General features: G+C 42.5%; 1 protein-coding gene across 7 annotated transcripts in view; it reads left to right on the top strand.

Annotated features, from left to right (window-relative positions):
* Positions 1-643: 643 nt before the first annotated feature.
* SGCE (sarcoglycan epsilon) overlaps positions 644-10,905 on the top strand; it is a 33,489-nt gene continuing 23,227 nt past the window's right edge. For 2 of the 7 annotated variants that reach the window (XM_027684682.1, XM_027684686.1), the window contains exons 1-2: positions 651-834; positions 9,471-9,575. In XM_027684682.1, coding sequence (XP_027540483.1) covers positions 726-834; positions 9,471-9,575 — 214 coding nt within the window. In that variant the 5' untranslated portion in view covers positions 651-725. Of the gene's footprint in view, positions 835-9,470; positions 9,576-10,905 lie in introns of all 7 variants that reach the window. The other 5 variants (XM_027684687.1, XM_027684684.1, XM_027684688.1 and 2 more) reach the window with 4 other exon arrangements.

Genomic DNA, 10,905 nt, shown 5'->3' with positions numbered 1-10,905 from the left:
ATGGCCATTGCTTCTTGTCCTGTCTCTGGGCACCACTGAAAAGAGGTGGGCACTGTCCTCTTGACACCTGCCTTTGAGATATTTATATGCATTAATGAGATCCCCTCTCGGTCTTCTCTAGACTGAACAGGCCCAGCTCTCACAGTCTCTCCTCATAAGAGAGATGCTCCAGATCTTTAATCATCTTTGTGACCCTCCGCTGGACCCTCTCCAGTAAGATGGGGTCAGATGTTCAGAAATCTGATATTGCAAGAGCTTTCGCCACGACGTCGTCCCCTACTGCTGGTGTCCCGGCTCCAAGGGAGAGCATAGGGCTGGGCGAGGGGAGCAGCGAGGTGCCTCAGCCGCTGCCTTGCCTTCCCTTTCCGACCCGGCGCACCACGGCTTCGTCCCGCCACATCTGCCCCGCGGGACGGGAGGGGGCAGCCCCCAACCCCACCAGGAGCCCACGGAAGCACCGTGTCCCGCGGGCCCCGCTGCCCAGGAAGCCCACACAGGGCATGCCTCCTCCAGCGCCCACCTCCCTGGCGGCGGGCGGCTCCTCCCGGCATGCCCGGCACGTCCCGGCCGCGCTGCCTGGAGACGGCCGGAGGGGCGGAGCGGGGCGGGGAGGAGTGGAGCGGAGCGGGGCGGGAGGGGGAGGATGCTGCGGCCGCCGCGGGGCGAGGCAGTGGCGGCGGCAGGAGTGGCAGCGGCGGCGGTGGTGGCACTTGGCGACACGGAGGATGCGGCGGCGGTGGTGTCGGCAGCAGCAGGCGGAGGAGCGGGGAGCGATGCGGTGCTGCGCGGCGGGGCCGTGGCCGCACAGCGCCCTCACCACCCTCCTGCTGACAGGTCGGTCCCGGCGCGTTTCCCGGGGCGAGCGGGGTAGGGCCTCGCCGGCAGCCGCCCGCCTGCGCCGCGGTGCCCCCTCGCCCCGAACTTCTCGTCCCCTCCCGCCGGCGCCGCTGCCCCCCGCCTTGCCCCTCGGCTACGGCTCGCTGCGCGCCCCGTTCCCCCCGCCCTGTGCCTCCCGGCGGTGCGGGGTCCGAGCTGCCTCGGCACCCCCCATCCCGCGGCTCCCGGCTCCCGAGGACGCTCCGCGGGCGGCGCAGGGATGGCGGCCTGCGCGCCCCCGCCTCTCACCCGCCGCAGCCCCTCCCGGCGCGGCGGCAGCGCCCGAGGGCGGCGGGGCCCCGGGCTGAGGGAGCCCAGGGGTGGCCGGCGAGGGCGGAGCGGGATTGCCGGGAGGGCTTGGAAGCCAGGCCTGGCTGGATGGCGCGGATGGCTCCACTCCCGGGCACTGGGCCTGGCCCGCTGAGCTCCTCTGCTCCCTCGACCCGGTGCCTGACCCGAGGGATGGGCTGTTGTGGGTGCGGGGTTGGCTTTCGTATTGCCCCTCTTGCCCCTTATTTCTCATCTTGACCATTTAATCCAGCTGTGTCAGAATTATGACTGCAGAAAAAAGTCTGGATCTTGGTCCGTAATGCATGTAAATAATGGCTTTCATGCAGTAGGCAAGTTTCACACCCACAAGGTTCTTCACGGTGAAATACAGATGCCAGTTAACAGCAGCCCAGCTGCAGAAGTGCCTTTGTGAGACTTGTTACACCAAGAGCAAGTCAACAGCAAGAAATCCTATTTCTTTTGCTTATTTTGACGTCTGAGAGGTTGGTGGTGTGTCATCTGCAAGCAGTCTGCTCCATATCCTCTCAAATGGTGTCTGGGTACACTTTTAGTGTTTCTTTAAGTGTCTGGCCATGCTTGTCATAGGATATTGACATCAGAATTGACATGAAGCATTGGTTACAATTAAGATGTGGTAAGAACCTAAGTGTGAAGTTGTTCAATGTGAGGATAAAACTTTGCATTTGTTCAATGCAAGGTACTGCTTACTCCTTTAGTGGAAATTCTTCCTCTTCTGCCTCCCCCTCCATGACTGGTTGTGGGATAGCAACCAAGAAAGAACTAGGAGAAGTTAAGATAAGCTTTCTGTATCAACTGAACTAATGGGTTCTAAAAAGTTCAACAGAAAGAAGCTGAGTTGTGAGCTTAATCCACATGTCCTTTCCAGGCTACATCGAAAGGGAAGAGGTCTTAAGGTTTTTTAGTGATAACTTTTCCACTTCAAATTCAGACCTTTCTAGGCTTGGTTCAGTTGGATTTCCTTAGTTAAAACAAAAGAATACATGGTTTGAAACTGATGTAAAGAAGGAGGCATGAACTCTAGTTCTGCTACATTTTTTTAAGAGATATTTATACGAAATTTATTCTTCATCAAGGTGGAGATGTATAGTATGTTCCTGATCTGAATGATGCAAAATGTCCCAGGAGGTCACCTGAGCTCCCCTCCATTCTCCTTAAGCAAAGAACTTCCAGCCTTGTTTGCTGGCTCTGGGATGAGCCATAGCCCAGCATTAAAATCTGTTCTTTTGAATCCTGGTCTTCAGTAGAGTCTACAGTACAGCAGCATTACTTAACGAGACAAAAGACATCTTGCAGACAAAATGGAACATGAGAAGTAGCACAAGATTTGTAAATAGATTTTTTTTTTTTTTTAGTACTCCTCAACTAATACAGGTTAGTTTTTCCCATTTCTTTTGTAGCACTTGATCTACAGAAGAAACGTATGATTTTTGCATTTCTTAAAAATGCATGAAACATAAAGGCTTTTCGGAGGCGGGTAGCTGCTGTCAGAAGTCTGGGTTGTCCCCCTTTTATTGCTCCCCTGTCCTCCTCATAGCAAAATATTATTTCAAAATGCAGAGATTTCAAGAGATTTAACAGTTTTAAGGGTGTAAGAGGATTTCAGAAGTTCAACAGTTGCTCCAAGGGGGCTAGTATAGTACTGAAATGAAAGGTATTGACTCTCAAATGCTAGCTGATGCTCATTTTCCTCCACTGCTAGGAAAAAATGGGACTTTATTGTGAGAAGTGACATTTAGGATTAAGCATTTCTAATGCCAGCTAGTTAGTTCTTTGGCTTCATAATAACAGACTTCATAGAAGTTTACTAGATTACACTAGTAGAGGTGTCTGTCATATTAGTTTGTCAGAGCAATGAATTGCCCTCATATTCTGCTTCCGCAGAGAGAGTGGTCATCAAAATGTTTGAAATTATTGTGGCCAGTGTTTTTGCCCTGTGTTTCTGCACTTAAAGAGTTATTTGTCAGTGCCCATGTTGTCCCTGGAACCCCTCTTTCATCCCAGGAATAGGGAGTTTTAGAGTGATGGAGTCATCTTCCTTCTTCCCTATAAAGGGATCAAAAAGGGGAAGGAGCTCATTAGTTCCCACCTTGGAAGCTGTGGTTATGTGGTCACGGTAATCTATCGCAGCTGAATTGCTGCCAGAAAACATTCTTCTGCCCTTCCATGGCTAGGGATTTTCACTGCTTTCCTTGGCACTGAGTAACTCGTGCACTGATAATGTGAATTGGGTCATCGGCTGAAAACTAATGCACTCGCAAAATTTGTTCACTGAAATCTGTGTATCCCTACACTTGTCCCAGTGTTGACAGGACAAGGGCTGTTGGCAATACTGCTGCTCAGCCGCAGCCTGCACAAGGAGGCACAACATTTCACAGATGATGGGTGTTTTCAGACTAAAGCCATGGCAAACCTGCCCTTTTTGCTTTTGTGGATGCAAACATAAGAAAAAAGAAAGAGGTGTCCTTCAGAGAGCCTCTAGATGTCTGCCTGAGAAGATGTTGCCTGTCAAGTCTTTGTACTAATCTGACCCAGATCAATAAATAAAATCTGTTGTCAATGAGTACTTGCTTGAATAAGTAATTACACGAGGGAAAGGGTAGCCATTCCATTAGTGTGCTTTTCATTACAGAAGCACATTATTTATAGGCAATATAGCTTACATAGAGACATCTTAGAAGTCCCAAAGCCAGTAAGAAGTGAGCTTTATAGCAGAAATTCACATCTAGATGTAACTGTTCAGTGTGTAGAGAGGCTTAGTTTTGCTCCATAATGTTCTTAGATTTGCATAGAAGTTCATTAATGTACGTCAGGAGTTGCAGTCACAAAAATAAAACCCTTTCTTTAGAAGAAAGATTGTTTCCAAGCAAACTAAGAAAAAATAATTTAAAACCTAGACGAATACCTGTATTGGTATAGCTGTTGGGCTCTTCTTGAATAGATACTGATAAATTTACAGCAGAAACTATCAGTGTGGAGTGCCCTCCTTTGGCAGACCTGTAGAGGAAAAGAGGGAGTTGCTAGTTTTGATTACTTCCGTGAGAATTTGAAGGAAACAGAGGAGAAGAGACAAGAAACTAAAGAATGCAAATATTAATCTCCCTCCTAATCAGCTGAACTGCTTTTCAAGCAAGTAGTAGCAAGAAGTAGTAGAACTAAGAAGTGCTCTGACCTAACAGGAGTTTTTGCGTGGGTATCTTGCTGAAGCATTTTCAGTGTGAAACAAAGTGCAGCAGATTGAGAGCTGAAGGCATGGATTTCAGTATTCTCTGACAAGTATCTTTGTGTTGGAATTAACATGAACATGTTACATAGGTTGAAATGATACATTGTTTTGTTAATAGCATAGTTATGGCGCTCATCATGTAAGGCCAAAACAATAAGGTTTATGTAAACATGATCTGTGTCTAAGTGTTGATACATTTGCAACACAAACAGCCAAAATGCCTTTTAAATGTAGGTTATTTTTAGTGACAGTCCAAACCATGAAGATGAGAAGTGAGAAAGAACAACCTACTGAGCAGACAGAAATCTCAGCGTCTCGAGATCGATGACTTTTCTGAATTCCTTAGTCTTTCAGATCAATTGCCACCTTAGAAATTTGGAATGTAATTGCAGGGATACTCTGATAATTAATATCAAAAGATGATAGAAATGTAGGAGATATCCTGGAATAGCATGCTTACAGGGTTGCTTGGTCATACCTCATGGTTACACCATGGGCCTCGGGCAGGAACCACAGGAACTGACAGTGTTTTCCTCACCTTCATGGAAATGCTAACTCAATTCAGTTCTCTTGTCAGGCCTGGAGTAGGAAGGAGAATGGTGGTGGGTAAGTGCTTCTATTAGTAAATAGTAAGGTTTTTGTTCTCCCAGTACTTAATTTGCAGTGTTCCCAAGAATGCAAGTGCTGAAGTTTCACAGTGAGACTGGCAAAATGCTTTATTCAGTTATTTTTCTTGAATGATTTTTGAGAAATGTTCAGATGTTACAGTAATCAATGAGTAGCACAGGAACAGGTAGAAAACCACTGCCTATTGAACAAAGATAGTATAAAGCTGAGAAACATTTCTGGTGTTGATTTGGACTTTTACACAGTTCGAATAAATGGAGTGAAGAGGAACCTGAACAATCTGCAGTGGAGAACTAACACAAATTAAGTTTTATTTCTTATGTAGTAGCTGTCATTGATGAGGATTTTATCTGTTAGAAAATATCCAATCTCAATGTGAATTTCCACTGAGAGAATCCACTTTCATTCATAGTAAGTTTCCACCATGTGCTGTGTATTAGGTAAGAGGAAGGTGCATGGAGGTTGGAAGAGGGGGGAGAATAGGTGGTGCTGCAACTTCTGCCTCCTGTGATGGAGAGTTGTTACCTACTGGGCAAGTATCTCAGTGTGGACACCAGTGGATCCTCATTAGCTGCCTGGGTACAGGCTTTGATTTGGACTGTGGGCCAAACACCTTGATGCAGAGAGTTCCCTCTTTACAGATGTTTTGTTTCTACTCAGAGGTTTCTGATTGTTCTGCTCCATGGTTCTTGGCAGCCCATCAGAAATCTGCGCTGTGTATGGACCTGTGCTTCCAGCTCAGGATGCAGGAAGGAAGACTGAGCCAGATGGGATATGCACTAGAGGAGTACAAGGGTAGTTTTTTTTGGAGCAGAGTTCTGCCATAAAAGAGTAAGGGGCAGTGTAAGCATGGCCTGAGGTCCTTGTCTGTGTCATGAAAGTAGCAAGCACATGTTTATGTCAAGTCCCAGGTGAAGGTGGAGGTGGAGGAGAGAAGGGAAGAGCCAGCTTTTGAGAGCTGGAGCTGCATGCTGCTTTAATAGTGGGAGAGATGGGCTTGAGATCCTACTTCAAAGAAGCAATAAGAGGACAGGTTAGGGTGCAGGATGCTGTGTGGATGTCAGAGTGCAGTAAAGGAGTGGGGAAGGTGAAGTTGGTCCATGATACTTAGGTCCTTTTTTGCTTGTTAGCTGGGCAGAAATTGTTGTGGGTATCTTCTCTGTTAAATACTCTGTTGGTAAATATTAATACTTAAAACCTTTACATAAACCATATGCAAATAAAATTAAAGAAAGGGAAAATAGTGTAAAGTAATATACTTTATATAATACTGTAATTTACAGTTATAAATTGATGCAATTATAATAAAGAAAAAAGGAAAATAAAATTAAAATATTAATTACAAAAAAAAATAATTGAAGTAAAGAAAAATGAAAACACTGTAATGTACTTCACCTGGGCTTGTTTGAGTACCAGGCACAGAGTTGTTCCTGCTGATAGAGACCGTGGTGGGTTCTCCAGCAACTGTTTGTGTGCAACAAACTGAAAAGCCTGACACTATTAACATTTTTTTTTTGAGTGAGTACAAGGCTGATTAAATTAATTCTAAACTATCTCTTTGATAAAATGCATGGTTTGAATCCCTGCATTCTGTAGTTTAAGGCCTCTTTTGTCATCCTTTAATCACATTCAGATCTTCCCAGAGCCTTCGTGATGTTGTCAGCGAGCTTCTTGAAGGCTCTGCTAGAGAGAGTATTTGAACAGTGATCATATCTGTGTCAAGTACAAAAGTAAAATCTCCCTGTTCCTCCTTGATGTTGCTGTTTACATGTCAGCTGTTCTAACCAGTCTTCTGCTGAAAGCCTCTGTTCAACCAGTTACTTCCTGACTTACATCTCTAGGTTGTTATCAGAGTTGAGCATCCCTGAATTGTGTGCTCTGTGGTGTGCATGGTGTGCTGCTGCCTTTGTTCTTGGTGTGCAGTTACATTTTATTCTATTGAAGTGCACATCACTGATCACCTTTTTCCCAGAGAATGCAGACTGTTCTCTGTTAGGAGCATATCATCTCTATTATATGTCAGCCTCCTAGCCTTTGTTTTTATCTGCAGATTCTGTCAGTGTATTTTATACATTTAAGTCATTCTCCCTCTCCCCCACTCCTCCCCCCCCACTCCAATTGCGTAAGGCTAATGCCAGAACCTTGTGAGGCCCACTAGAAATCTCATATAACAAATTAACTTTTTAGTAGCCATGTTCTCTTGCTTCTCACACCTGTCATTTGAAATTAAATAGGTGGTGATATATGTGCAAATACCACATTGTAAACTGGCACACTGATTTGAAAACAGGCACACTGGCTGCTTTTCCAGTTCCCCTGTAAAATGCAGCTTGGCATGGAGAAGTAAACAGGTAACTTCTTCAATCCCCGCAGGTAAACATAGCACAACTTCTGAACCCAAATCAAAGACACTTACTGATCATTTATGTTTAAAAATACACGTGGAACTTGTCTTTCTTCTTTTTTTTCAATTCCATTTACATATGCTAAAATTATTTTGTATTTATTTTCTCAATCAAAATGTTAGGTGATGAGCTGCATAGCTAAGTGTAACGTGTCAATATTGCTATCTCTATCAGGAAAAACTTGTGGGCTCATCAAAAGTGTCTAAAAAGATGCATGAAATCCTTAATAAGGATTAAATAAGGATGGTGATAAGTATAATACTTTTCATAAGGACTGTGATAACTATAATACTATTTTCCATTTAGTAATTCAGTCATCTAATCTTGTATTAGTTGTTTTGTCTGGTATTGGTGCTGATTTGTAGCTGACAAGCCTCTGATTGCCCAGCTCATCCTGTTGAAATATTGGAACTTTATTTTACCTTTTTTGGAATTTCTAGAGCATTTCAAGAATTACAAACATTTACACTGAAGGTCCTATGCAGTACTGAATTTCATAATCCCGAGGATGGTATTATATTAAGATTTTCAATATATGCAGATCAATTCAGTAGGGAAGAAGTTGTCTATCTGCCAGACATATGTAAACCAGTGGACATAAATAATAGCTTTTTGTTAAATCAGATCCTTTGTGTATATTAAAAATCTAAAGAAATTTAACAGCAATGTATAATTTAGAAATGTTATTGTGTTGGTATGTTAATTATTGCATTAATTAAATTATTAATTTTAGTAAATAAATAAAATTAAAAATTAATTTAAAGTGCATTATTTTTTTATTACACTTCATCCTCAATTCAGTTTTCGATGTTTTGTGTAACTTATCTTTAATAAGTCTCTCTCTTACATGCATAGATTAAGTATTGTGTATCTTCATTACTGCTGAAGCCAGATCTGTTTGACCTCCTAAATTCTGTTTGGAGAATGCAATATCACTAATGTCATAGCTGACTGGTGTAGCAGGTCAGAAGTTTCCACAGATGAAAATGATATTCACATACTTGGAGTATTTGCCAAGAAATGTTCATTTCTTCCTGCAAACCACTGTGTCTGTACACAAGTACTGCTACTTGATGTTTCTGGTATTGCTGTTTTTACAAGGAAATTAGGATGCTAATCCAATAACATCTTTGGACTGGGGTTTGACATGAGTTCTCACTCCCAAAATACTTCAAAATAAAGACTACTTATTATGGCTACTTTCCCTTTCCTGACTGCATTTCCTTCCCTCTGCATTTTCAGTTGACTTGTAACTGTACAAACAGCTGATATTATCTATTATTCATCACAGAATAACAGAAACAAAAAAGTGGGAAGTGAGGAGGGAGCATTCTCAGGCAGTTCTGCTACTGGTGAAATGGAGTCTTTTTGTCAGCTCCACAGCTGCTTGTTTTCTCCTGTGATCATTTGCTCCTCACCACATTCAAAACTTCTTCCTCCTTCAACAGCACAGATCCAGCTGATTTCAGGCTGTGTTCTTGCTATGTGGAATATAGACAACCATTTTTAATGGGTCCTTTTTTCAAAATTGAATATTAGTTATGCCTGCAAGGCAAGGCAATCAGCCCCACGTGTCTTTTGTATAAACATTGTTATACAAGCAAAGCTGTGCTCTTGGTTATATTACTTTCCCTTCTTTGGCCAAAATATACTGTGCCAGTGAAAGTTACTTTATATATGTTTTTGCGTCTATGTAAGATTTTGCCAGTGCAAATACATCTATCAGAGAATGCTCTTTGTCATCTTTATTATTAGTACAATTATGTCAGCAGAAGCATCTGCAGAGGTTTAAGCATTTAGTGTAAACCTAACTTATTTGGAAAAATTGGTGTCAAAAAGGTGACTGTCAGAAAGATTATTACATGTTTATATATTCATATCAAACGCCACCATTTTTTAACCTGTGGTTCCTAAACTCTGACTATAACCAAAATGTGGTTTAGAAGGCATCTGATCCCATCTGATCAGGTTGTTTATGGAATTCTGTTGATCTAATTTTTTTTTTGCATTTGTTTTATTCTGAAAAGCTTTTTTGCTAAGCTCTGCTGATGGCAATAATGGAACTGTTAACTGGACGACTAAGCGAGCCCACAGTTATATTATCAGCAGAATAAAGGCTGTTCAGAAGAATGGTGAGTTTAGGTTGAAAATTTAAATCCCATGTTGGTTCAGTCAAACCTGCTTTTAATATTACTCTTGTTTATTCAGTCATGTCCGTGTTTTAGGAATAGTGTGCTGTTTTAAGGTAAGTAGTTTGGAAAACTCAACATTTCCTCAATCTTCAAACATTCACAGACCTGTGTGTCCTTGTGAGTCTTCTCTGACTTTACCTGTTCCTGTAGCTTTGCTTGAAATAATGGCAATGTGTATATCTAATACTGCACATTTTCTTATCATGGCTGGTTGCTTGGAGATACCTCTGCAGTTTGCTTAATACAATAACTCTTCTGTAACAATTTAAAAAAATCTTCTCACATATAAATGTAAAAGATTTTACTGTCATTTATGCAAGTACACATGGAATATTGTAGCTGGTGCACACTAGCTGAGAAAAAGCTTTGCACTGATTGCCCATCCAGGCAGACAGTCTGAATTGCCCTCTAGATCAAGTTATTTCTGGGGTTATGCTTCATCTGCTAAATATCAGTGGGGAGAGGACCCATTGAAATTCCCAGAAAAAAAATTCCGGATGGATTTTTTTCTGAAGATCATCAACATAGAGGCTTCAACCAACATGGTGAACCTTCTGAAATTTCTGGAGATGGGGGTCTTCTGTATCTGATATCAGGCTCTGGGATGCAGGCTGTGCCCATGTTCAAGACCTACAAAAAACCCCTTGAGATCTACAGAAAGGCCTCCAAGGGATCTGGAAACAAGAAAGAAGAAAACAGTGCTTTCAAGGTAGCTGATACTGTCTTTTTTTCTAGCAGGGATCTGATGTGATCCTATGTAGTGGAGATTTTCAATTTCCCATGATTAGTTTTACAGAAGCCTTTCACAGTCTCATTGAGATTTTTGTCTACCACAGGGAATTTGCCCAGGCAATTCACAGCTGGCAGTCTGCTGTATTAGATTAGCATCTAGAAGTTGTTAAGCATAATCACTTTCATCCCGAGATTACCTAAGATGATTACACATTCATCTCCATTCTCAGGAAGTCTTATGAAAATAATGGTGGGCTTTAAAAGCTTGTGAAGAAAATAGCATTTCACTTGTTTCATTATTGAAAAGCTGGAGTGATAGATGTAGTGGACTGAAGACTCATCATTTTCCTTCTAATTTTGAAGAAACTTCATAGGGAAAAAAGAAGAGGGCTTCTCTTACAAGGGGAGCAAGAACTTTTGAATTCTTAATCTCTATACTTGTGTCATTACAATGTGTTTGTCATTCCAAGATAAAATAGATCTGTGAGATTTTCTCTTCTGAGAGATGTTTCTAGAATTCCACCAAGATCGGTGTTTT

Source organism: Neopelma chrysocephalum, unplaced genomic scaffold (assembly GCF_003984885.1).
Source record: "Neopelma chrysocephalum unplaced genomic scaffold, ASM398488v2 Primary Assembly neopelma1_67, whole genome shotgun sequence".
Classification (NCBI taxonomy): domain Eukaryota; kingdom Metazoa; phylum Chordata; class Aves; order Passeriformes; family Pipridae; genus Neopelma; species Neopelma chrysocephalum.
Note: the sequence above shows the minus strand (reverse complement) of the source record. Positions and strands in the feature narration are given on the sequence as shown.